Genomic DNA, 27739 nt, shown 5'->3' on the forward strand with positions numbered 1-27739 from the left:
TTTATTTGACAGAGACAGAGATCACAAGTAGGCAGAGAGGCAGGCAGAGAGAGTGGGGGAAGCAGGCTCCCTGCTGAGCAGAGAGCCTGATTCGGGTTCGATCCCAGGACCCTGAGATGATGACCTGAGCCAAAGGCAGAGGCTTTAACCCACTGAGCCACCCAGGCGCCCCATAATTGGTTTCATTTGGCATTTGTTTTTTCATTTTTATTTATTGATTTATTTTCAGAGAGAGAAACAGAAATAGCCACAGAGATAGCGAGAGAGAGCATGAGAAGGTAGGAGAGAGAGAAGCAGGCTCCTCGCTGAGCAGGGACCTGGACATGGGGCTTGATCCCAGCACTGTGGGATCGTGACCTGAGTGGGAGGCAGATGCTTAACTGAGCTATCCAGGTGCCTGTTCATGTGGCATTTGTTTTTATTTCCCTAAAATTTGTTTTCAAAATTTATCTATGTAGACCAAATTCATTAATTTGAGCTGCTGTGTGGTATTCATCACACGAATACACTCCAATTTGTTATTCTGTTTGTTACTATGAAGATTTATGTTGTTTCCAATGTTTCATTATTACATTACAAACATTCCCTTGTAGGGAATGTCCTTAAACAAATCTCCTTGTTCTTATGTATGAAAGTTTCTGTTAAGCAGTGTTTTCAGAGTGTTTTTTTAAACTGATAAGAACAGATATTACACTTGATCTTAGCCAAAAAGCTGAGAAGCGATCAGAGTGTTTTTTTTAAACCATAACTCATAGTATGAAATACATTTTATATCAGACTCATTTCCTATATGAAGCAAGTTTAGTGAAGCAATATCTACTTGGGTTATATGCACTCTATTTCCTATTCTATTCCATTTTTGTAAACTGCTGGACATGACTCACTAAATCGATTTCATGACCCACTCATGGATTGAGAACACTGCTCTAAGACAATAGACTTTCTGCATCAAAGGACACGTACATTCTAGACTTGAGTAAATATTTCCAGGTTGCTCTCCAAAGTGGTCGTGTCAATTTTATAGGATACGCAAGTCCTAGCTTCTCACCAACACTTACAGTGGTAACACTTTTAAATTATTGCTAATCCAAGTGATGTGAAAGGAATCTCATTGTCAGCTTATTTTGCATTTTCCTGAGTAGTGGAGAGGTGGAATAGATTTTTACATGTATTATTGGTTATTTGAATGTCTTCTGGTAATCACCTATTTATACCTTTTGTCCATTTTTTCCATTGGGTTATCTTCCTTTTGTTATTATTTGTTTATAGGAATTCTTTCCAGATGCTAGATATCAATCATTTTCTGATAGGCATGTATGTTGCAGATACCTTCTCCCTATCTCCCCATCTGTCATTTGTATTTTAACCTTGTTTAGATATCTTTTGAGGGACAGCTGGGTGAGTTGGTGGAGTATGTGACTCTTCATCTCAGGGTAGTGAATTCAAGCCCCACATTGGGTGTGAATCCTCCTTAAAAAAAAAAAAAAAAAAAAAGTCTTTTTTTTTTTTTCCTTTTTTTGCTAAGCAAAGTTTAACATATAATGCATTATTTGTTTCAGGGGTATAGGTCTGTGATCAGTCTTACACAATTCATAGCCCTCACCATAGCACATACGCTCCTCAATGTCCAGCACCCATCCACTCCATCCCTCTCGCTCCCCTCCCCTCCAGTAGCCCTTAGTTTGTTTCCTGAGATTAAGAGGCTCTTATGATTTGTCTCCCTCCCTCCCTCCTCTCTCCCTCCTTGTCTCATTTTTCCCTCCCTTCCCCTATGACCCTCTGTCTTGCTTCTCGAATTCCTCATATCAGTGAGATCATCTGATAATTATTTCTCTGACTGATTTATTTCACTTAGCATAATACCATCTAGTTCCATCCACATCATTGCAAATGGCAAGATTTCAGGTTTTTTGATGGCTGCATAATATTCCAGTGTGTGTGTGTGTGTGTGTGTGTGTGTGTGTATACACACCACATCTTCTTTATCCATTCATCTGTTGATGGACATGTAGGCTCTTTCCATAGTTTAGCTATTGTGGACATTGCCGCTATAAAACATTTGGGTTCACGTGCCCCTTCGGATCACTACATTTGTACTTTGGGGGTAAATCTTTAACAGTACAGTTGCTGGGTCATAGGGTAGCTCTATTTTCAACTTTTTGAGGAACCTCCATACTGTTTTCCAGAGTGGCTGCACCAGCTTGCATTCCCATCAACAGTGTAAGAGGGTTCCCCTTTCTCTACATCCTTACCAACACCTTTCATTTCCTGAAAAAAGAGATCTTTTGTGGACAAGTTTTTAATATTTTTTATGTTAGTTTTATCAAAATTGGCTATTATAACTTCTACTTTTTCATAACTCAATCTTTTCTTTTTAATTTAAAAAGATTTTTATTTTTTTGTCAGAGGGAGAGCGAGCACAAGCAGGGGGAGAGGCAGGCAGAGCAGGCAGAGGGAGAAGCAGGCTTCCTGCTGAGCAAGGAGCCCAATGCTGGACTCGATCCCAGGACCCCAGGATCATGACCTGAGCTGAAGGCAGACGCTCAACTGACTGAACCACCCAGGCATCCCCCATAATTTGATCTTTTAAATTCTATCTTAAGATCATAAAATATTATGTATTTTTTCAGATAATTTTGAAGGTTTTGTTTTACAATTTTAGGTCTTTAATTCACCTGGAGTTTCTTTTTGCCTGTTCCTTTTCAGTCTTCTGAAACATGGTAGTCATTTGACTCTACCACATGTTTCATTTCAGTAATTGTCTCTGGAACCCTAGGTACCTTATCTCCTCCTCCATCTAAGTCTTTCTCTTAGAAATAGCAGAACGGGAATATAAATGACCTCCAGGCTAAGACAAGTAGCTGTTTAAAGGCCTGTGAAGAAGAAGCAAAAGGCGAAAATGAGGTAAAGAGAGTCATTGGGAGGAATCTTTGCAAAAGATGAAATGCAAGGATGGTTCATCCTTCACAGCAGGAACCTGAGGCTCCTAGAAGAAGAACTGGGCTTGCAGGGAGAAAGAAGAGTGTCTCAGAGAGCTGGCCCTGACGGAGAAAGACTTCTGACAGGATCCTTGCATCCTACTTTTTTTTTTTTTTTTAAGATTTTATTTGTTTATTTGACAGAGAGAAAGATCACAAGTAGGCAGAAAGGCAGGCAGAGAGAGAAGGAGAAGCAGGCTCCCTGCTGAGCAGAGAGCCTGATGCGGGGCTCGATCCCAGGACCCTGGGATCATGACCTGAGCCGAAGGCAGAGGCTTAACCCACTGAGCCACCCAGCCGCCCCATTGCATCCTACTTTTGAAGCCCTTCCACATCTATCCCATCTGCTCTGTCTTTTTTTAAATTTTATTTATTTGAGAGGAAGAGTGAGAGACAGAGAAAGTGCACTCACAGGGGAAGAAGGAGAAGCAGACTCCCCACTGAGCAGGGAGGCTGACCTGGGGCTCAATCCCAGGACCCTGGGATCATGACTTGAACCAAAGGCATTTGCTTAACTGACTGAGCCACCCAGGCACCACCCCATCTAGTTTCTTATTTTACCTCTCGTCCCTACCTGTAAGTCCTGTGAACTTCTTCTGTCTTGCACTAGAAGACTGTGAAGCTAAGGTATGTTATGAGTCACATGGAAGTTGGTGAATCTGAGATTAGAACCCAGGTCTCCTGGCCATCAAACTGAAGGTTTCGGCTGAGTCCAGTGGAAATCAGTTTGCAAGAAAAGACTTACAAGAGAGGAGGTTGGTGTGTCCAGAGGAGCTACAGTCCAAAATTACAACAGGTAGCCTTTGATTTCTAGTGTAATTTACAGTCATAATCATCATCAAAAAGCCTTTATCAGTGTCTGCTTGTAATCGGCAATTAAGGTAGACACTAAACTAAATGGAGAATATATATTTTCATGAACATGGTCTAAGAATTCATACACTACGAAAATTAATAGAAACAGATAAGCAAAGGACATATCCATCTGACAATTAAAAAAAAAGGTAGACCAATCTAGCTACCATGGACAGTAAAGAATTAACATCAAACATGCCAGAAGTCAGGTCAATTCAAGGATAAGGGCATCGCTAGATGAAGAGCAGTGCCAAGTAGGGAATGGTTATAGGGGTTCCAAGTTCAGGGAAATTGTCACCAATCAATTAGGGAGGGCAGGTGTCTTGCTTTCTGACTTCTCCTACTCCTTTCCACACCCACCCCCCCACAAACAGGCCCCACCCCAAGCTTTTCTTCTTCCAGAGGACATAACCATAACCCTTGCTAAGGACTGAGATCAGAGGAATTTTTCCTTTGTGTTAGTCCTTGACTTTGGATAAGGGACCTTTACCCAGCATCAGCAGGAACCACCCTCAGGAGCCACTTTGTGCTGCCTGGCACGTCCACAGCAATCAGAGCAAAAGGACGGGGTAAGAAGACTTCTCCCCACCCAGCATTAGTAGGGTCACCCAGGACCTCTGCCACTGGTCTTGCTATTCACTATGGTACATGGGTCATTATCCCCACTAACACCATTTACTGAGCTTCCCCTGGGTCCAATTTCTTCTGTACAGTGAGGTTAAACAGAAGAAACCATGAAGTCTTTCTAAACTACTTCTATTCAGCTTTAGAAACTTGGTCACTCTGAATCTCTGTCATTCTGAATCTCTGACCCCACCCCTACAGAAAACTCCCCACAATCTCTTTTTCAGTCCAGGTGACTCAGGTAGGGCTGACCACACCCCCTAACTCTAAGGGTCAGCTTGTGTTCTAGGCATCCCTGGGCCCTGTTTTCAGCTCATGATACCTACCTATGCTAGGTGTCAGACAGAGCCCTCCCTGACGCTTCTGCTGGAACAGTAAGGAAAGAGATACCCTCACCTTGCCAGCTGTGAGGATCACATCAGTCCAGAGCTGATGATGGCTATGGTTCCACTGTGCAAGGAGAACCTGCATGAGAATGAGATCATGCTAGGACTGATGCAGAGCCCAGAGTGAGAGGGGGTTAGAAAGAGACAGGTGGACAGTGCTTGGCGATATTTGAGTCCTCAGGTCCAGCCCAGCTCAAAGTTGGATGTGCCATTGGATTTCCCACTCATGTGAGGATGTTCAGTTCCCTTTGAGCACAACCGGCCTGAATGGGTTTCTGGCTGTCACTCACAGTCAAAAATCAAGATGAAAATCATGCCTAGTGCACATTTATTCCCCCCCCCCCGCCAGGACACATCTAACTGTATAATTCATACCACATCAGTTTTCACTTGTTTACTGAATAACACATGTAAGTTTTTACCTAAAATTTTGTAACACATCTATACTTCACAAAATAATCTTGTGTGCCTGTGTATATAAAACTTAACTTTAAAAAAAATTTTTTAAAGATTTTATTTATTTGACAGAAATCACAAGCAGGCAGAGAGGCAGGCAGGGGGGGGGGGGAGGCAGGCTCCCTGCCGAGCAGAGAGCCCGACATGGGGCTCGATCCCAGGACCACGACCCGAGCGGAAGGCAGAGGCTTTAACCCACTGAGCCATCCAGGCACCCCTATAAAACTTAACTTTTAAAAATGATTTTATTTATTTATTTGAGAGAGAGAGCGTGCAGCATGCACATGATGAGGGGAGAGGGGCAGAGAGGGAAGGAGAGGCAGACTTCCTGCTGAGCAGGGAGCCAGACGTGGAGCTTGATCCCATGACCTGAAGATCATGACCAGAGTCCAAGCCAGACACTTAACCAACTGACCACTAAGGCACCCCTAGAACCTAATTTTAACACAGTTATGTGAGGTGGGATATATGTTATTCTTTTAGTTGGTCAAACTGAAGCTTGGAGAAGTCTGGCAGTTCATTCAGCATCACACAGCTAATGAATGTAGGTCATCAGGCTCTAAATCCCAGGCCTATTCTATACTCTTCATCTGCTTAAGTATTTGTAGGGTTTCTTCATGAATTTATTTTTTCCATCTCTTGTGCTCACTTAAGATGCGACCTTGCTGTTTGCCTTGAGTCCCTCTTTTACTCCCTTGGGCAGCTTCGTGGTATGAGTGGGACTCAGAGTAGGGGGTTGGTTCTCACTGATTTTAAGATTAGGGTTTGCCAGATCTGCTTTCTCTCATCAAGGAGCTTGTAATCAGCTGACTGAAATAATGCATATGTATTACAGTGGTGTTTTTCCACCTTTTTTGACCTCTACGGTAAGAAACTACACGCACATTATTAAAGTTTAATGAAGCAATACCTACCTTAGTATGTGTGACAGTCTTTATGTTTCCTGTTTCATTTTTTAAAAATTCTGATTGTGACCCACTAAATTGATTTTGTCACTCAATAAGATGGATTGAAACCCAGTTTGAAAAGCATGGTTATGGGTTACATATATGTAAAGTCAAATTTTAGCTGAAGCTCAATATCACAAATGTTTATTGAGTGCTAAGGATGTGCTAAGTATATTGCTAGGTGCAGTGAATGATATAAAATAAAGTATGTATAGCTATATGATGCTCATAATCTAGTGATAGAAAGTAGAGAATAAACTCAAATAATTAATAAAAGGAAAAATATGAGCCAAAAAGCCCCTACAAAGATTCAGGAGCAGTAGAAGTCACATCCTGTGAGAATCAGGAAAGGATTTAAGGAGCAGGTAGCATTTGAGTTAGGTCTTGATAAGTGGATACTAGAACTGTGAGTCAAGGTAACAGACCTCAGGGAAAGAGGATACAGGGAATAATGGCCTTTGGGAATCACAGTCAAGAAGGAAATGATGCTATGGCTATGAAGGGATGTGACCATAGCCTTGGAGTCCTCCCTGAGGATACACTAGTGAACATGACAAAGTCCTGACTCTCAGGAAGAAATCAAATAGGAAAAGCAACTCAGTGGGGTAGTGCTGTGGAAAAGGGAAGAATACAGCATAGTGCATCATAGGACTACATAGAAGACAAGCCTCACTCAGACACTGGGCTCATGGAAGGCTTTTGGAGAAAGAAGCATTTAAAGTGAGACCTCAGGGGCGCCTGGGTGGCTCAGTGGGTTAAGCCGCTGCCTTCGGCTCGGGTCATGATCTCAGGGTCCTGGGATCGAGCCCCGCATCGGGCTCTCTGCTCGACAGGGAGCCTGCTTCCTCCTCTCTCTCTGCCTGCCTCTCTGCCTGCTTGTGATCTCTCTCTGTCAAATAAATAAATAAAAATCTTTAAAAAAAATAAAATAAAGTGAGACCTCAGTGGTGAGTAGGAGTTAGCCAGAAGAAGGATGCATAAGCCAAGAATGTTCCCACAGAAGCACAGCCTGTGAAAAGATGGGGAGGCAAAAAAGAACACTGGTACATTTGGGGAACAAAAAATTAGAGGGCACATCCTTATGAGGTCGGTATCATACCCGACCTCTTCTGATAAAGAAACGAAACACCAAGATTTAATAACACGCAGGGTTTCCTAGCTGGCTAGACCTGTAATCGGAATCAACTTTACTCTTAAGAGTTTGTTCTTTCCATTATTCCAACCTGTCCCACAAATGTGTCTGATGCTGGGTGGGCCCTGGTACTATTACACTGAAGTTGCAGAGATTAGATAGAGTTAGCAGACTAAGGACTGAACCTAAGGAATGCCTACATTTAAGGAATAGGAGGACAGAGGAGAAATATAGGAATTGAAGAAAGTCGAGGAACGTCAATCCAAATAGGAGAACTAGGGGCACCTGGCTGGTGCATTCAGTTAAGCGTCTGACTCTTGGTTTTGCCTCAGGTTGTGATCTTGGGGTTAGGAGACCCAACCCTCTGTCAGGCTCTGCGCAGAGTCTGCTTGAGGTTCACTCTCCCTCTCTCTCTGCCTCTCCTGCGCATGCTCTTTTCTTCGCTCTCTAAAATAAATAAGTCTTAAAAAATAAATAAAATAAATAAGTCTTTAAACAAAACAAAACAAGAGAACTACCCAGCGAACAGAGTATGATGGAATCCAAAGAAAGAGCTGGAAGAGCAGTGGTACATTTCGAATGTGACAAGAGCTGAAGAATTTCTGACCATAGATGGCCAATAATGATATCACTTAGCTAACAAGAAAGTAATTTCCACAAAGGGTGGAAAAATAAATGAGTGTTGAGGAAGTAGAGTGAGTGCAGATCACTTTTTCAGAAACACTGATTTTGGGTTACGGGAAGAATTAAGAAAGGAAGTCAACTTAGATGGAGGCAGCAAATTTATTAGGAAGTGATCTTAAAATCACCACTAAGGGAAGAGAAGGAAGCAAATCTTCACAGAAGGAGAAGTTGGGCTGTGATATAGGACAAAGGCTTAACCAACCTTCAGAGCTGTCCCTGTTTAGGGATGAGAAGGTTGAATCATTATACTCTCACATAAATCAGTCATTCAGTGTGGGCTGCCTGAGAAAGGGGCATGACAGGACAGCTGAGGACCATCTGCCAGCAGCATTCCCAATTCAGACAGCTGGGGTCCTGAGTCCTTCATTCTCAAAGGGAGTCCTGCCTGTGCATTCCAGTGTTTATCACAGGAATAGCATTACCAGGCTAGCAGAAGTCAAGGGAGGAATATTTTTAGGATAGGTAAGACCCAACTTTGGAAATAGATACACACATAGAAACAGATGTATCCTAATTATTATTCTGTAGTGCCCTGTCAGGCAACATGTCAGCTGTAACATATTAAAAAATGGGCTTATACATTTATGAAACACCTCCCATGGAGCTGGCCTTTGTTAGCAGCAGGTGTACAAAGATAAGATGATCACCCCTGCGGAGAAGCTTACAATTTAGTGGGAGAAGAATGCACAAAAGCAATAACCCTGTAAGGGGCTGTGCTTATTTTTTTTGTGGTTGTATCTGTACTACCCCATGTAGGCCTGGCATATAGTAGGCTGTCAGATATATACAAAATGAGCCAATGATAGAGTAGAATAAGAGGTCCTTGGGTAGAAGACAAAATGTAGGGCTAATGCTGCCTGGAGGAGTCAGGGGAGTATATTTTAAGGGAAGCTTAATATTAGTGATGAGGATGATGATAATATTATTATTATTAATAATAATAATAAAAAGAAGGGGAGGGGTGGGGGGGTTAAAATCCAGGCAGCTGTTTCAGAGAAAACAAAAGCATCAAAAAGAATACTTGGAGAGCGAGTAGAAGGTAGGCATGGAAAGAAAAGTCTTCTTTTTCAATAAAGGGCACACATGAGGCAAATACATATTAACATCTATACAGGAATGAGTTGCCTAGGGTGGTAATGTGGAATGTTCGGGGAACTTACAATAGGATATAATGAAAGATCATTTTCAAACTAGATTTGAATGAAAGGGAATTGTTTTAGGTGTACACAATAGAGGCAATACGGTATGGTAGTTGAGTGCTGGTTCTTGAAGAACAGATTTGTGCTCAAAGCCTGGTTCTTCTAACTAGATGTATGTACTTAGGCAAGAAACCTCCCTAAGACTTAGGTTCCTAAACTGCAAAATACAGTTCCTGCCTTACAAATCTATTGTGAGGATAATAATGTCACATTCATGACATTAAATATGGTGTTTGATATAGATACGTAGTAAGAATTTAATTAATCGCATAGGAATTGCAGACCCGCAATGAATAGAGCATATATGTTGGCAGAAATTGCTGAGTAAAGGAAACAGGAGCAATGGTAGAGTCTCATTGTAAAATCCATTCCTATTTTTGGAATCCCTAAACAAAAATAGGGCTTTTTCCTCCAACATTTTAGCCCATGGATGATTTCATATGTACTTCTACTTTCTTTTGAAGGGGGTTAAATTGGTGGCCTACCCCATCTAAGGCAGCTTTATATTAAGGAACTCGTCTGAGGCAGAACACGGACAGAGAGCAGGTCAAGTTGTCATGATATGACTTTAAGTGCTTGTGTGCATCCTGGAGCAAAGAGATCTTCATCTGGGTCCAGGGCAGGAAATCCATAGATTCTTCTACTGACCCTATGGCTGTTCTGAGGAGGAAGCAGAACCACTTGCTAGAAGCTTACTTTGACTATATAAATCTATTACTCTTTTCTTTCTTTTCCATTCTAAGATATTTCTTTCTATCATACTTATTGCATATGTTTCTCATGGTATTAAGCAGATTTTCTTTAAAACTATCAGGAAATTTTCTGAAGGCAGCAACTTCTTCCTCCCAGTATCCCACCTCATTCTCCTCACCCATCCCCTTCTCTCTCCTTTCCACCTGTGCCTTCAGCTGGTCCACTAAACTATTTGCCAGAGGCATCATTTCCTCATTCTTTCAGTTCCCCTCCTCCCAGATTGAGAAATTCTGGACTTGCTCTGGATTTGTTTTTTCTACAGTCTCGGGGTTTTTTTGGTTTTTGTTTTTTCTTTTTCTTTTCCATCAGGCACCCCAGTCCTGGGGTTTGCATGGCTTTGTGGTCGGCCTAAGGATCACTGATTAACCAGGCTGATGCCAGCAGGTCCCTCAGAGCCCAAGGAATAGGCTGGGCGGTATTTTTACCCACACACTGAGACTCCGCATAATTGCATCAGAGCTGCACACACCTATGGAAAATACTGGTAGCCTGTCAGGCTTGGGGTTAATTGGTTTCAGCTCACACCTTAGGGGAGCAGAGTCCTTGCACACATGCTGGCCTGGTACCAGTGCCCCAACTAGCTTCACACTAAGGGGAGTGGCATCCTGAAGGAAGGCAATTCCTTTTACCCCACCCCTTTCATCCACTGGTACTCACAGGTTGGCCTCCAGCTCCTGCCAAACCGATCAAAGATGAAATCTTAGAATAAAAGTTTTCAAACTCAATTAGTTGTTCATTAATATCCAGGAGTGGCTGATATATGATGCTTCCTTTTTCATGGCAGGTCAAAGATGAAATGTGATCAGGCTTTGAAGGGTGTGGCTTGCCTCTTGAAACTCCCCGCGGTGTTTTTACCAATGTGCTATTGCTCAGGGCAGCCAAAGTGCCCTTATCTAACCCAGGGAGGCGCGCTTGTCTGCATATATAGAGGCAGGAGCCGACACTGGGAAAAGTCTAATCCAGTCTGCACAATGAAGAAGCAACCTAAGATGGAGGAAGCTCCACACTGTGAGCTCAGTAAGTAGCCAGCAAGTATGCAAAAGCCCAAGGAGGTTGCTCAGCTGAGCAGAGCTGGCAGGGTGACAAGAATGGCTCTAGCCATTTTATTTTCTAGTTGCAGCGGAGGTTCCCAAAGGAGGGGTTCTGGTCTGGAGGGACTTCATCAAGTCTTGCTGAAACTACCCAGATGTTTTGTTGAGAGATTCTCTGAACTAATTTGTGCATTTTCTTTTTCTCTCCAGGAGAAATTCTGTATGGAAACCAGCCTGTATCAGATAACTGATGATGCTCGGCCCACTTTTTTTGTCCCTGAGTTTTTTACTTTGTACTTGATTTTGATTTTTCTTTTTGCAGTTCACTCTCCTATCATCCTCTCTTGGACTCTTTTTTACTATCTAATAAAATTTTCTCCTACCAGTTTTTACATGAAAAAAGAAGTTGGAAGGGGTGATGCTTTTCCTTTCTAGGTCTACAATTTGGTTAAATAAGCTTGGTTATCTTTAATGCAAGCTGTAGGGAGGTGTCGAAAATGTTTCTGGGTGGTCTAAAGGACACTGTTTAAAGTGAGGGTGGCTTGTCAGACCATTTTTCTTCCCTCTAAAGCACTACTAGTCTGGCCATTATCTTCAGGGAAAGACTGGCGCGTGAGATTGAGGCTGGGGCTGGAGTGGGACTGCTTTTAGGTAGACAGAGATAAAGCCTGGGGGGCGGGGGGAAGCGAGATAGACAGGATGGGAATAGGGCACCTGATGCGCTGTAACTGGCGGCACTAGCTGGTGTTTCGCGGTTCTCCCAGGTGTGGATTGCTTTTGGTGAGGCCGAAGATGCTACGATGTGGCTCCGGGGACGACAGGAAATGGTCCTGCGGGGTTGGCTAAACTTTAGGTGGCGGTGACGTATCTCGTAGGGCAAAGTCTACAGAAAAAAAGGGGCTCGACCGCCAGTATCTAATGTGAGGCAGCGGCTAACTACGGTGGGAAATTGACGTGTCCCGGGACCGCCCGCGCCATGGGAAGCTCCAAATCCGCACTCAGCGATCCTGCCGCGCGCAGGCAATGGCCCCGCCGGAGGCACCTCCCGCCGGGGCCCCGTGGCCCCGCCTCCAGCCTGACCCGGGGGCGGGCGGAGCCTCGGGACGCCGTCCACCCGCCACGCGCGCCTGCAGCAGCGGGGAATACGAGGAATCCAGCCAATAGGAATGTGCAACTGCGGTCCTGTCGGCCAATCGCGGGGCGTGTAGGGGGTTGGCCGTCTTGGCGCTAGCTCCCGGGATATGGAGCGGCCAGCGCGAGGGCGTCCTGTCAGGTGGTTGCGGAGCCGGTAAGGCGACGGGCAGGCGGGGTCAGGGGTCACGCGGCCGCACCGCTTTCCCCAGGCGGGCCCGGAGGGCGCAGGGCGGCCGACGGTGGGAGCAGGCGCCGGGGCCACTATGGGGCGCGCGGGGCGCCGTGCGGACAGCTGGGGACGGTGCGGGTCGGGAGGGCCTGAGGCGCGGGGGGCCAGACGGAGCAGCATTTTTCCAAGAAAGATGGAGAGCGGGGGGCGGGAAGCGGACGCCCGAGGTTGTGGGGGCCTCGTCCCTTCCCCGCCGAGGCCTAAGAGAAATGGCCAAACCCCCGGCTGGACCTGCCGCCGCGCGGGAATCCGTGACCCAGGGTGCGCTAACCCGCTTCAGGCCGCAGAGTAGGCGACGGGCACGGGGCAAGGTCCTGGCAGCTTCCTTATCTGCAGAGCCCTGGGCCCGCGCCCGCTCCCGGGGCCTCCCGCCGCTCCTCTCCAACAATCAAGTTCACTCTCGTGCAGCTGACACCGTGGAGCGCTTTCGAGTGCAGGGCCTGGGGAGGCCGCTGAGTGCTCGTGTGTAGATTGGTTGTAGGGCTGTTGTGCGCCTGCCAGGCTCCAGGTACTACTCCAGGGGGCATTGTGGCACGGTGTGTAAGTGGGCTGGACGCTCTCCGACTGGTCGGTTTCCTAGATCCCTGCTTTTAAAGATGTCGCTTGTATTTTGATAGTCCGTCTTTGGATTCCTTTCCACTTTTGATATCCCCAATGACCCACCTCATGGATCCGACGACTTCATTAGGGGAGAAGTTGAGAAACCTGTGCGTAATCATATTGTCTGTTGCCTTCAGAGGAGTGCTGTGAAGTTAAAGGAACGTGGTGGCATATCTTTAAAGTGGAAGACAAAAGGCAAAATTCTGTGGAAGGAGAGGCAAGGGCAGATAGGCTTGCAGAAACTTTTGCTGGCCATAATTTTAGTGGGACGCTGTTTATCTTGATCCTGTGAAACCGGAGGCCCACCAGTTTGCACCACTTCTTGGCTGTGTAACCCTTTGAGTAAGCTGCTTATTAGTCTCTTGATTCTTTTGTTTCCCAGTACTTAAAATGGGGATTGATAATATCAGTCTCACAGGGTTGTTGGTGAGTGTAAAGTAAAAATACACATAAGGTGCTTAGAACAGTTCTTGGAATGTAGGAGTTTTTATTATCTGTGCCTGCCTTCCCCTAAAGATTCCAAACTAAAGAATTCTGACATTACTACTTACTTAATCTTTGCTCAGAATCCTGAGCCTATCCTGAAAGAACCCTTAGGCCCTTGTTTTCCATCCACGGCAGTAATGCTGACCTGAAGGTATAATATAATTCCATATGATTAGAGGCTTTTTACTGGGTGTTTATTTTTAATCATTGAATAAGGTTGGAGGGGCGCCTGGGTGGCTCAGTGGGTTGAGCCGCTGCCTTCGGCTCAGGTCATGATCTCGGGGTCCTGGGATCGAGTCCCGCATCGGGCTCTCTGCTCAGCAGGGAGCCTGCTTCCTCCTCTCTCTCTCTGCCTGCCTCTCTGTCTGCTTGTGATCTCTCTCTGTCAAATAAATAAATAAAATCTTTAAAAAAAAATAAAATTAAATAAGGTTGGAAACTATCGCTGTACTAGGAATGTCTGTGATAGCTGTGTTGGTTAAATGAAACCTCAGAACTTCTTCGGCTGTTTAGTTTTTTACTGGAAAATATTTCATTTACAGCCTTAGGCTAGGCACAGTTTATTTTGGATCCAATACCAGAAAGGCCTGGATTGCAGCATACTTGGTTTCTCATGTTTCCGGGATGGCTGTGGGACTCGGGAGGGGAATTTCTGGGCAGCCTGGCTGCATTTCTTGTTAATGAATGGGGAAGCTTGGTATGAATCTAATCTTTAGTGTTAGGATATCAGCTGTGGTTTCTTGGATTACTCTGTACAGCAACTACTAAGCAGCTTTACTTCTGTTTCGACTCAGGGAAGTAAGGGTAGAGGTTAGAGAATGGTATCCATAAAAATAGCATCTTTTGGGTGGGTGCTGTGGAGTCAAAGACCTCTTTATTCCTTGTTGTCTCTCCATGTACAGAAATACAAATATCTGCTGACAGATTTATACCCTTTCTATGAGCTTAAAGTTCCAAGTTTTCTTGGTGTTTTCTGGAAGGCACTAGTGGAAGACTGTACTACTGTTTTCTGATTCTTTCCTTCCGTGAAAGCTGCTGTTTATACACATAGCATAATCACAAAATGAGAAACTCTGTATTTATGAAAAAGAGCATCGCTGACTGCAGCAGTATGCTGGCCCGATTTGGGTGAAGTAGGGATGCTATAAGTTCACTTACTTAGCTCTAGAATGAGACAGTTTAGTAGTTCTGTAGGGTCGAAATTCGAATGTTGGCTTGTTGAGAGTAGAGAACAGTGTCTTTTTGCTTCAGCCTGGATAAAGAGGAAGGGGTGTGATATCTTCAAAGAGTTGAGTGTTTGAGGCAGAAAGGGAAGCATTTTTTCCCTAGTATTGTTGTCATTTTTGTCATCTGAGTCTCTCTGGTTTGAATAAAATATTTTTGAAAAGAAGGTAGGGAGCATTTGAATATGCAGAATATAAGAATTTGGAAGACCTTGACCCTTGTCATCTCACTCATCAGATGCCATTTATTCTTTTGATAATTTAACAAACATATATTGAGCAATTAACATTTATTGGCCCATGAAGACACAAAGAAGAGCCCTTCAGGTATCATCAGGAATATCATGGATAAAATGCAACATTGTTTGTGTTATAAAGTATAATAACATCAGAATGGAATATAAAAGTATTTATTGTCTAATTCCTCTTCCACTTTTAATTTAAGGCTGAAGTAATTTACATTTTATTTATTTATTTGACAGACAGAGATCACAAATAAGCAGAGAGACAGGCAGAGAGGGAGGGTGGGGGAAGCAGGCTCCCTCCTGAGCAGAGAGCCAGATGTGGCTCGATCCCAGGACCCCGACATCATGACCTGAGCCGAAGGCAGAGGCTTTAACCCACTGAGCCACCCAGGCACCCCAGTAATTTACATTTTTTAATGTAAGGACCAGTTTCCAGTAAAAACTTAAATTGGGAAGTTAGAGTTCTCGGTTGTTTCTTTGTGCTTACTGCTAGTAGGTCATCTTGTATGGGTTGTTTTTGTTAGGTTTGGTCCATTTGTCACTCATGATCAAGTGTCTGTTAAAACTCCTAGGTAATGAAAGGAGAAGGTTACAAGTGAATTATTAAAAATTTAACAGGCTCCAGAGAGCAGAAGGAGGCATATGTGCAACCAGAGAATCTTGTAGCAATCTTGTAGTAAATGTTGTCTGTGCATATAATCTTTATTTGCTTTAAGAAAAGACATGTCAAGGAAAATATGTACTCAAATTGTTAAGGCCAGGTTACATCCAAGGGACCAATATGTGTCATTGGAATAAATGAGTTGAGTAGTTCAATAATAATCATTCGTCACATTTTTGAGAGAAAAATTAAGCAAATGTGAGGGCAAAATATTTTTTCTGAGGCATGAGTGGGTATAAATGTGTTTAATAGACTGTCTTACTTCAATATAAAGGGGTCTTTGAAATTGTTCACAGAGCTGAGAGTTGTGTTCTAGGATCCATGTGTGAGGCCTGGAGGCCAGGTTGGTTCCCCCAAAGGGAAACACACTGCTGTGTACCTCTGGTTAGGGGGAAATCAGAGGAAACTCTCTATGAGAACTGAGAGGAACAAAGACCAAGCAAGCTATGTAGAAGGAAGACTTCAGTGAGCCTGACCTATGAACCATCAAAGAGGTATGAAAGCTAGTTAAGCCTCAGCAATGGTCAGGAAAAGTTCTGTTTTGTAGGTGTCAGGCCCTTCTAATTTTGAAGTCTCTGGTGGATGAGTGATATTTTTGTCTAAGCGATCAGTACTTCTTGAAGCCTGGCCACACTTCTCCCAGCTGTTATCATCTTTGACAGCCAGCCAGCCAGTTTCATTATCAACTGTCCTCTTTCTCCCTATATCTGACTCTCTCCCTCTTTGCTGCTTAACATTTTCTTTTTCTTCTTTTTTATCGTTAGATGTTCTCAATGTCAGGTTTTTCTTTCAACTCTAAAACATAGAGTCACAGACGTCCAGCTCAGGTGAGAACCATAGACTTGATGTTGATTTGAAATTGTAGTCTCTGGTAGATTGAGATTCTCTCAATTTTGATAATATTACTCTGTATACAAAGTCAGTAAGACAAAGAACAGCCTAAGCTGGTATCTTTTTTTTTTTTTTTTTTTTTTTAAAGATTTTATTTATCTGACAGAGAGAGATCACAAGTGGGCAGACAGGCAAGCAGAGAGAGAGAGAGGAGGAAGCAGGCTCCCTGCAGAGCAGAGAGCCCGATGTGGGACTCGATCCCAGGCCCCTGAGATCATGACCTGAGCTGAAGGCAGAGGCTTAACCACTGAGCCACCCAGGTGCCCCCTAAGCTGGTATCTTAATGGCCATTGTGTCAGAGTGAGAAAGACATACACATACAGAAACCCTGGTTCGTATTAAGCACATGATGCAATAGGAGTACTGTTTGTACTTTATGAACTGGGTGTGTTCCTGTGGCTTTTGGCTGAAAACATTCTAATATGAAGACATTCTCTACTTAGGTAGTGAGGATTAGAATTTTGAGACCTTTTTCTTTCTTTTTTTTTTTAAAGATTTTATTTATTTGTCAGAGAGAGAGGGAGAGAGAGCAAGCACAGGCAGACAGAATGGCAGGCAGAGGCATAGGGAGAAGCAGGCTCCCTGCTGAGCAAGGAGCCCGATGCGGGACTCGATCCCAGGATGCTGGGATCATGACCTGAGCCAAAGGCAGCTGCTTAACCAACTGAGCCACCCAGGCGTCCCTTGAGACCTTTTTCTTAAACTGACACCACAGGGACTTTTCACTTTGTTCCTTCACAGAAGTAGGTGTAATCAGTCCTCAGCCCATCTTTTCTTCATTTTATCATCTTTTATCAAATTCATTTTCATAAGAGAAAAATAGGATACACTTACACCTAAATTTTAAAAATTCTAAACTTTACATCCTCAAGAATAATTTAGAAATTCACATGGCTTTTTAAAAAATTAATTATTATAATTGACATACAGTGTTACCTTAGTGTCAGGTGTACAACAGTGATTTGACAATTTTATACATTATAGGATACTTACCACTGGTAAATGGAGTTACCATTTGTCACCATATAATGTTATCACAATATTATTGACTATATTCCCTATGCTGTACTTTTCATCTCCATGACTTGTTTTATAACTGGAAGTTTGAACCTCTTAATCCCTTTTCACCTATTTTGCCCATGTTCCCTCCCACCTCCACTCTCAAAACCATCAATTTGTTGTCTATATTTAAGAATTTGTTCATTGTTTTGCTTTTTAGATTCCACATGTAAGTGAAATCATATGGTATTTGTCTTTCCCTGTCTGACTTGTTTCTCTTTTTTTTTTTTTTTAAAGATTTTATTTATTTATTTGACAGAGAGAGATCACAAGCAGGCAGAGAGGCAGGTAGAGAGAGAGGAGGAAGCAGGCTCCCCGCTGAGCAGAGAGCCCGATTCGGGGCTCGATCCCAGGACCCTGAGATCATGACCTGAGCCGAAGGCAGCGGCTTAACCCACTGAGCCACCCAGGCACCCCCTGACTTGTTTCTCTTGACATAATACCCTCTAGGTCCATTTGGGTTGTCACAAATGGCAAGATGTCATTCTTTTTTATGGCTAAGTAATAGTCTAGTGTGTGTGTGTGTGTGTGTGTGTGTGTGTGTGTGTATTTATCACTTTTTCATTATCCTTTCATCTACCTATACACGCTTGGGTTGCTTCCATATCTTGGCTGTTGTAAATAACTCTGCAGTAAACCTAGGGTTGCATATATCTTTTTGAATTAGTGTTTTTGTTTTCTTTGGGTAAATGCCCAGTAGTGGAAATACTAGATCATATAGTATTTCTATTTTTAATTTTTTTTTAAAGATTTTATTTATTTATTTGACAGAGAGAGAGAACACAAGTAGGCAGAGAGGCAGGCAGAGAGAGGGGGAAGCAGGCTCCCTGCTGAACAGAGAAGGGGCTCAATCCCAGGACCCCGGGATCATGACCTGAGCTGAAGGCAGAGGCTTAACCGACTGAGCCATTCAGGTGCCCCTCTATTTTTAATTTTTTGAGGAATCAACATATTGTTTTCTACAGTAGTTATACCAGTTCATATTTCCACCAACAGTGCACAAGGGTTCTCTTTTCTCCACATCATCATAAACACTTGTTTCTTGTCTTTGATACTTGTCATTTTCACTGGTATGAGGGGATACTTCATTGTGGCTTTGATTTGCGTTTCACTGATGTTTAGTGATATTGAGCATCTTTTCATGTGTCTGTTGGTCATCTGTACTTATTTGGGAAAAATGTTTATTCAGGCTCTCTGTCCAATTTTAATCAGATTATTTTTGTCTTCAGTTTTAGAAGTCCTTTATATTTTTCGGATATTAACCTCTTATCAGATATATCATTTGTAAATATCTTATCCCTTTCTGTAGGTTGCCTTTTTGTTTTGTTGATGTTTTCCTTTGCTGTAGAAAAGCTTTTTATTTTGGTGTGTGTATATATATATACACACAAAAGCTTTTTATTTTGGGGTGTGTATATATATATATAAATATATATATATCTCTCCCTGTAACCATATATATACATACATATATATGGGGATCTGTATCCATATATCCATATATCTATATATCTATATATAGATCTCTAGTTTATTTTGCTTTTGCTTCCCTTGCCTGAGTTATATCCGTAACTATGTTGGTAAGGCTGGTTGTCCAAGAGATTACTTCCTATATTTTCTTTTAGGAGGTTTATGGTTTCAGATCTCACATTTAGGTCTTTAAATCATTTTGAGTTTATTTTTGTGTATAGTGTAAAATGGTCCAATTTCATTCTTTTGCATGTTGACTGTCCAGTTTTCCCAATGCTATTTGTTGAAGAGACGGTCTTTTTTCCATTGGATGTTCTTTCCTGCTTTGTTGAAGATGAATTGACCATATAGTTGTGGGTTCATTTCTGGATTTTCTGTTCTTTTTTTTTTTTTAGATTTTATTTATTTATTTGACAGAGAGATCACAAGTAGGCAGAGCAGCAGGCAGAGAGAGAGGGGGAAGCAGGCTCCCCGCTGAGCAGAGAGCTGATGCCGGGCTCAATCCCAGCACCCTGGGATCATGACCTGAGCCAAAGGCAGAGGCTTAACCCACTGAACCACCCAGGCACCCCTGGATTTTCTGTTCTGTTGCACTGAACTGTGTTTCTGTTTTTGTGCCAATACCATCATCAGGGAAATACAAATCAAAACTATAAGGAGATATCACCTCACACCAGTCAGAATGGCTAAAATTAATGCAGGAAACAGGTATTGGTGAGGATGTAGAGAAAGAGGAACCCCCTTACACTGTTGGTGGGAATGCAAACTGGCGTGGCCTCTCTGGAAAACACTATGGAGTTTTCTCAAAAAGTTAAAAATAGAACTGCCTTACGATCCAGCAATTGCAACTACTAGGTATTTATCCAAAGGATACAAAAAATACAGATTCAAAGGGTTCAGTTAGGGATTTCATTGAATCTGTAGACTGCTTTGAGTAGTATGGATATTTTAACGATATTTATTCTTCCAATCCATGAACCTTGGTGAATCTTTCTACTTTGTGTCATCTTCAGTTTATCAGTGTGTTGTAGTTTTCAGAGTACAGGTCTTTCACCTCATTGCTTAAATTTATCCCTAGGTATTTTATTCTTTTTGGTGCAATTTTAAATGGGATTGTTTTCTTAATTTCCCTTTTTGTTACTTCATTATTAGTGTATAGAAACACAAGAGATTTCTGTGTATTAATGTTGTATCCTTTGACTCTACTGAATTCATTTCTTACTTGTAATAGGTTTTGTTTTTTGTTTTTGTTTTTTTTTTTTTTGACACACAGAGAGAGATCCTAATATAAATCTATTTTTTTTAAAGATTTTATTTATTTATTTGACAGACAGAGATCACATGTAGGCAGAGAGGCAGGCAGAGAGAGAGAGGAGGAAGCAGGCTCTCCACTGAGCAGAGAGCCCGATGTGGGGCTCTATCCCAGGACCCTGAGATCATGACCTGAGCTGAAGGCAGAGGCTTTAACCCACTGAGCCACCCAGGTGCCCCGAGAGAGACATGCTAAGTAGGCAGAGAGGGAGGCAGAGGGAGAGAGGGAAGCAGACTCCCTGCTGAGCAGAGAGCCCGATGTGGGGCTTGATCCCAGGACTCTGAGATCATGACCTGAGCTGAATGCAGAGGCTTAACCCACTGAGCCACCCAGGCGCCCCTGTAATAGTTTTTTGCTGGGGTCTTTAGGATTTTATGTATGTAATATCCTGTCATCTGCAGATAGTGCCAGGTTTACTTATTTACCAATTTGAATGCCTTTATTTCTTGTCTGATTGTTGCAGCTAGGACTTCCAGTACTGTGTTGAATAAAAGTGGTGATAGTGGACATCCTTGTCTTGTTCCTGATCTTAGAGGAAAGGCGTTCAGCTTTTCACTATTGAGTATGATATTAGCTGTGGATTTGTCATAAGTGGCCTTTATTATATTCTGAGGTATGTTCGTTCTATATCCACTTTGTTGAGTTTTTATGATGAACAGATGTGATATTTTGTCAAATGCTTTTTCTTCATCTATTGAGATGATTGTATGGTTTTATCCTTCTTTTTGTTAATATGGTACAGCTATTTTCAGATATCCAGTTTGCAGATATCAAACCACCTGAATAAATCCCACTTGATCATGATGAATAATCCTATTAATGTATTGTTGAATTTGGTTTGTTGATATTTTGTTGAGGGTTTTTGCATCTATATTCATCAGGGATGTTGGCCTGTAGTTTTTTGGGTTGTTTTTATTTAAGATTTATTTACTTGGTTGGGGGGGTAGGGGCAGAGGGAGAGGGAGACAATGAGAATTTCAAGCAGACTGCCTGCTGAGCACAGTGGGGTGCTTGATCTCATGACCCTGAGATCTTGACCTGAGCCAAAATCAAGAATTGGATGCTTAACTGGCTGAGCCCAGGTGCCCCTGAAGTTGTTTTGTTTTGTAGTGTCTTTGGTATCATAGGGTTATGCTGACCTTGCAGAATGAAATTAGAAGTTTTCCTTTCTCTTCTATTTTTTTGGAATAGTTTGAGAAGAATAGGTATAGTTTGAGAAGAATAGGTATTAACTGTTCTTTGAATGTTTGGTAGAATACATCTGTGAAGCCATCTGGTCCTGGACTTTTATTTGTTGGGAGTTTTGATTACTGCTTCAGTTCCATAACGGTAATTGGTTCACATGGCTATTCTCAGCCGTTTCTTTCCCCCTCATTCCCAGTGAGGGCAAATTGAGTTTTGGAACTAATGAGGTGGATATCCTCAATGGACTGACTCAGAAAATGGAACTTATTTGTTGACATAGAATGAAAAACAAAGAAAGCAATAATCTCCAATTTAAAAAAAAAAAGTGGCTAGTAATCTTCCTTATTAAAATACATAGGGTTTAGGGTGCCTGGGTGGCTCAGTTGGTTAAGCAACTGCCTTTGGTGCAGGTCATGATCCCAGAGTCCCAGGATCCCAGAGTCCCAGACATCAGGGGAGTCTGATTCTCCCTCTGACCTTCTCCCCTCTCATGCTCACTCTCACTCCCTCAAATGGATAAATAAAATTTAAAAACAAAAAAAAAACCAAAAAAACACATAGCATTCAGGAAATAATTAGCTCTCTTCAAACCACTTGAATTTTTCAGAGTTTTGTTGACTCCCAGTCATCCAGGACAGGGGCTTACTTTCATGAAGAACGTCTTATACGACATAGGTGTTAGATTAATAATAGTGGTTTAGTAGAAATATCAAGTACTTTAGCCATAAAGGAGATTTTTAGGGAAAAGGATTTTAGAAGGATCCGGAAATTTTTACATTTTCTTCAAGACAAATGGAATTTTTCATTTTATGACAACTCCTTGTTACTCTCAAATAAACAACTCAGGTATTACTTTCTAAAGCCTAGATCTCTTGCATCTGGCAGTTTTGACTGTGTCACCAGCATGTTGCTGGCACTGAAAAATTGTCTAAGGGAAGCATCAAGAGAGAGAAGAGGTGGCTTTGCCAGTCAACTTTTATTTTATTTATTATAATCTCAATTTTTTTCCCCCAGAGAACAATTTTTGTTCAGTGTTTAAGGACTTCGCTCCCTACATGTGCTTTCGTGGAGGTTTTGGGGCAGTGCCCCCTGGTCTAAATTGGATGGAAGTGTTTGGTCCTTCCCTGTTTTGCAAGAGTGATTCCTGACTACCTTGCTGTGAATTTTGCCAGTCAACTTAAAAATTCCTGTTCACATTTATTTAACTAGTCGCTACCATGCAGACACTTCTGGTTACCTCTATGAGAGTTCTTTTCCTACTTTAATGCTGTCTTTGATTTTATTCATATAGGGAAGGGGAGGTAAAAAGAGGGGATGAATTAGAGGACTGTTCAAAGACATTCCTCTTTAAGCCTTATAATTAATTTTAGGGAGACCTTTGCAATGTTGGACACAGCTCTGAAATCAGTGAAATAATTTTGAGGACTTTGTTGTCTATAGGAGAATTTTACAAGAAGTATTTCAAATTCAAAAATTTTTTTTAACTATAGGGGGAAAACAATTTAAGTTACATGTTTTTTAGTATTCAGTATTTCAGACTTTCTTAGGGGCAATTTTTTTTCTTTTTTTTAATTATTATTTTTTTAATTTCATTTTTTATAAACATATAATATATTTTTATCCCCAGGGGTACAGGTCTGTGAATCACCAGGTTTACACACTTCACAGCACTCACCATAGCACATACCCTTCCCAATGTCCATAACCCCACCCCCCTTCTCCCAACCCCCCTCCCCCCATCAACCCTCAGTTTGTTTTGTGAGATTAAGAGTCACTTATGGTTTGTCTCCCCCCCAATCCCATCTTGTTTCATTTACTCTTCTCCTACCCCCTTAACCCCCCATGTTGCATCTCCTCTCCCTCATATCAGGGAGATCATATGATAGTTGTCTTTCTCTGATTGACTTATTTCGCTGAGCATGATACCCTCTAGTTCCATCCACGTCATTGCAAATGGCAAGATTTCATTTCTTTTGATGGCTGCATAGTATTCCATTGTGTATATATACCACATCTTCTTTATCCATTCATCTGTTGATGGACATCTAGGTTCTTTCCATAGTTTGGCTATTGTCGACATTGCTGCTATAAACATTCGGGTGCACGTGCCCTCTTAGGGGCAATTTTTAAAACAGATTTGGGCTATCTCAATTGTTCTTTTTTTTTTTTTTTTTTTTTAATTTGAGAGAGAGCAAGAGTGAAAGAGCACAAGTGGGGGAGGGGCAGAGGGAGAGGAAGAAACAGGCTCCCGGCTGAGCAGAGAGCCCAATATGGGGCTCTGTCCCAGGATCCTGGGATCATGACCTGAGCCTAAAGCAGACGCCCAACCAACTGAGCCACCCAGGTGCCCCTATCTAAATTGTTCTTAAAAAAATTGTTTTTCTAGGGGCACCTGGGTGGCTCAGTCGGTTAAGCGTCTGCCTTCAGCTAGGGTCATGATCCCAAAGTCCTGGGATAGAGCCCCACATCTGGCTCCCTGCTCAGCAGGGAGCCTGCTTCTCCCTCTTCCTCTGCCTGACGCTCCCCCTGCTGTGCTCGCTCTCTCTCTCTCTCTGTGAAATAAATAAAATCTTTAAAAAAAATTTGTTTTTCTAGAGTTCTTGTGAGTGGTAAGAGAGCACATGAATTCATGTTAATTAGATGTTCAGAATTGATTATAGCTAGTTTGTGTTTGGGGGATACCCAAATTAAGGAGTCAGGAAACGCTTTCTTGATTACATTACATTGAGTTACATTCACATGTAACTCCCAGTTCATAATATCAGAGCATGGCCCTTTGGGCACTAAGGCAAAGTAGTAGTGTAAGGTAAGTTTTAGACAGTGTATGCCTGCCAGCTGGATAGGTATAGATCTCTGATTAATCCACTACAGAAGTTTTGTCAGAGTTCAGCTGCACATCCTGTAAGTGTTCAGAAGCTGAGTGAATCCATATGACCTTTGTATTTAAAAAAAATAGATAATACAAGTATATGACAAAGTTTTTTTAAGTGCAAAATGGTATACAGTGTATATTCAATGAGAGGTTCTCCCTTCACCTGACCTCATTTGTGCTCCCCCTCTCCTTCTCTTTGGGGACGGCATTACCTGTTTTTGGCGTGTCCCTGGGGGGTAGTCCATACATGTACATGTGTGTATTCTCTCTCTTCTTTTCTTCTTTTTTTTTTTTTTTTTAAGATTTTATTATTTTATTTGACAGAGATCACAAGTAGGCAGAGAGGCAGGCAGAGAGAGAGGGGGAAGCAGGCTCCCTGCTGAGCAGAGAGCCCAATTCGGGGCTCAATCCCAGGACTCTGGGATCATGACCTGAGCTAAGGGCAGAGGCTTTAACCCACTGAGCCACCCAGGGGCCCCTCTTCTTTTCTTCTTGACATAAATGATTGTATACCATTCTATACATTGGGTTTTTTACTTGAAAACATGTCTTGGAGATTGTTTCCTATCAGTACATTTAGATTTGCGTTATTATAATAAGCTACATGGCGTTCCATCCTTTATATGTACATAGTTTATTTAACTAGTCCTCGACTAATATCTAGGTTGTTTCTAGTCTTTTGATACTACAAACAGTGTTACAGGAAATTTCCTTGCACATACTTTCCTTGTGCGAGTATTTCTTTAAGATCCATTGTTAGAATTGCTGGGTCAAAGGCATTTTAGACAGAAAGTGTAATTTTATTAGCCTTTTAATTTTTTTTTTTTAAGATTTTGTTTATTTATTTGACAGAGATCACAAGTAGACAGAGAGGCAGGCAGAGAGAGAGAAGGAAGCAGGCTCCCTGCTGAGCACAGAGCCTGATTGGGGGCTTGATCCCAGGACCCTGAGATCATGACCTGAGCTGAAGGCAGCGGCTTCAGCTGCCACCCAGGCGCCCCTAGCCTTTTTATCTTGTAAAACTTTTTTTTTTTTTAAGTAATCTCTACACCCAGTGTGGGACTTGAACTTGAACTCATGACCCTGAGATCAAGAGTCACATGCTTTATTGACTGAGCCAGCCAGGCACCCCACTTGTAAATCATTCTTTTAACATTTTTTGGAGGGGAAGAGGGAGGAAGGGCAGAGGGAAAGGGAGAATCTTAAGCAGGCTTCGCTCTGGGCGATGTGGGGCTCCATCTTACAACCCTGAGATGTAATCTGAGCTGAAATCAAGAGTCAGACACTTAACCGACTGAGTCACTGAGGCACCCCCATTCTTAACAACTTTTGATAAGGAATGGGATAAAATACTTATATTACATTTAACCAGGAGTGCCATTTTTTCTGTTGTTGATTGCTGTTTGACAGGAGGAAACTTACTGGATTCAGAAGAAGGTGACACTTTATGGTTGAGGGTGAGCTAGAATATAAAAGCTATCTTAATCATAATTATCAAAGTATTGCTGGATTGATTCTGGTTGCTTGTATTTCATCTTGATCTTTGCATTAATGTAGTTAAATGACTAAAACAATCTGGTGGTATGGTCCTAGAGAGCAAAACTGTTTCAGTACTAACTGCTTCTGTAGGGTCTTAAATTTTCATGGAAATTAAATACTGTGTAGCTCACCAAGTCTAACTGACCCACTCTGTTTCCTGCCCTAGTTATATTCTGTAGACAGTGGAAGCAATAGAGCTTATAGTTCGTTGGCTAAAAGTTTTGATGAGAAAGTTGGAATCTAGAATTGTTTTTTCTTTCTTTGAATAATGCATTCCTGAGATTTCAGAGAGAAGACCAGACTTCTTGTATTTATTAGCTGTGTATGTAATTAATATATAAATAATCCCTTTGGATACTAATAACAATTGTTTAAAATTTTATCATGAAGTATTTCTCCCTTAAATTATTTAACTATCACTTTTTTTTTTTTTAAGGTTTTATGTTTTTGAGAGAGAGTGAGAGCATGAGCACAAGTTGGGGGAGGCAGAGGGAGAAGCAGACTCCCACTGAGCAGGGAGCCTGATGAGGAACTCGATCCCAGGACCCTGAGATCATGACCCAAGCCAAAGGCAGAGCTTAACCAACTCACCCATCAAGATGGCCCTAACTATCACCTTTATTTGCTTGTTTTTGAAATATCACTTAAAGGCTTATTTTGGGAAGGAAATTTCCTCAGATGCACTAAACACTTCTGTGACTTACACAGGATGTCGATCATCACTACAAAAGTACGCTAATGTAATCAGTTCTTGGTGAGTAGGGCCACATTTGAAGAAACTGAGTTATGCTTAATGTAATTAATAATAATAAAATATTAATAACATTATTTTTAATAATAATGTTCTCAGAGTTGATCAAAGTATAAAGAAGGGCTCTTTGCCTCATACGAAGTGGCCCAAGACCTTTTCCTATAAGAGTTAGAAAGTCTTCTCTCTCTCTCTCTCTCTGCCTGCCTCTCTGTCTACTTGTGATCTCTCTGTCAAATAAACAAATAAAATCTTTAAAAAAAAGGGGGGGGCGCCTGGGTGGCTCAGTGGGTTGGGCCGCTGCCTTCGGCTCAGGTCGTGATCTCAGGGTCCTGGGATCGAGTCCCGCATCGGGCTCTCTGCTCAGCAGGGAGCCTGCTTCTCTCTCTCTCTCTCTCTCTCAGTCTCTCTCTCTGCCTGCCTCTCTGTCTACTTGTGATCTCTCTGTCAAATAAACAAATAAAATCTTAAAAAAAAAAAAAAAGAGTCCCAGAGCTGATTTGTGATATCTAATTTATTAAGGGTTAGGATAACCTGATAACCTGGCTTCTTAGAAGTATATGTAAAATAAAAGTATAAGGGCTCTGGATGGGGCCAAGGGGCTGAGCTGTGATTGGAATCTAAGTGTCTCCTGCTGTTCTCAGTGGTCAGATACATAACTTCCATTCAGATGAGGTGCTAAAGAGGGTTTGAATGTAGACAGTGTTACTGGCATCTACTGGCTGGTGTTTAGTTATCTGGTGCCTTAAAACCTGATAGGAGGGACGTGGCTAGTTGTCCACTGTAACAAAACACTTGATATTGGTGATTCTAGAGATAAAAGATTATGTTTTCCAACCTAGCAAGTGGTAGTATGTCTTATATCTGGGAAGATGGATGAAACCTAAAATACTTCCACTCTGATAATTCTTTAAAACAGATACAGCATATGTTGGTAGATTATCGAAAAAAAAAGTAGAAGAATGTTCAGATAGGAACAAGGTACAAGAGAGGAAAAGACTTTCTACAGTAAAAGATAACTAAGGAGAGGCTTTTTAACT

At 42.1% G+C, this 27739-nt stretch overlaps 1 protein-coding gene and 1 pseudogene across 7 annotated transcripts in view; one reads left to right on the forward strand and one right to left on the reverse strand.

Annotated features, from left to right (window-relative positions):
• Positions 1–591: 591 nt before the first annotated feature.
• LOC125108158 (uncharacterized) lies at positions 592–724 on the reverse strand (annotated as a pseudogene).
• A 10081-nt stretch (positions 725–10805) lies between these two features.
• The window catches only part of SLC11A2 (solute carrier family 11 member 2), a 59854-nt gene continuing 42920 nt past the window's right edge, over positions 10806–27739 (forward strand). The window contains exon 1 of one of the 7 annotated variants that reach the window (XM_047742169.1): positions 10806–11031. In XM_047742169.1, coding sequence (XP_047598125.1) covers positions 10806–11031 — 226 coding nt within the window. Of the gene's footprint in view, positions 11032–12102; positions 12339–12416; positions 12670–12697; positions 12720–12746; positions 12917–27739 lie in introns of those variants that run through there. The other 6 variants (XR_007129497.1, XM_047742173.1, XM_047742171.1 and 3 more) reach the window with 6 other exon arrangements.

This window comes from Lutra lutra, chromosome 8, assembly GCF_902655055.1.
Source record: "Lutra lutra chromosome 8, mLutLut1.2, whole genome shotgun sequence".
Lineage (NCBI taxonomy): Eukaryota > Metazoa > Chordata > Mammalia > Carnivora > Mustelidae > Lutra > Lutra lutra.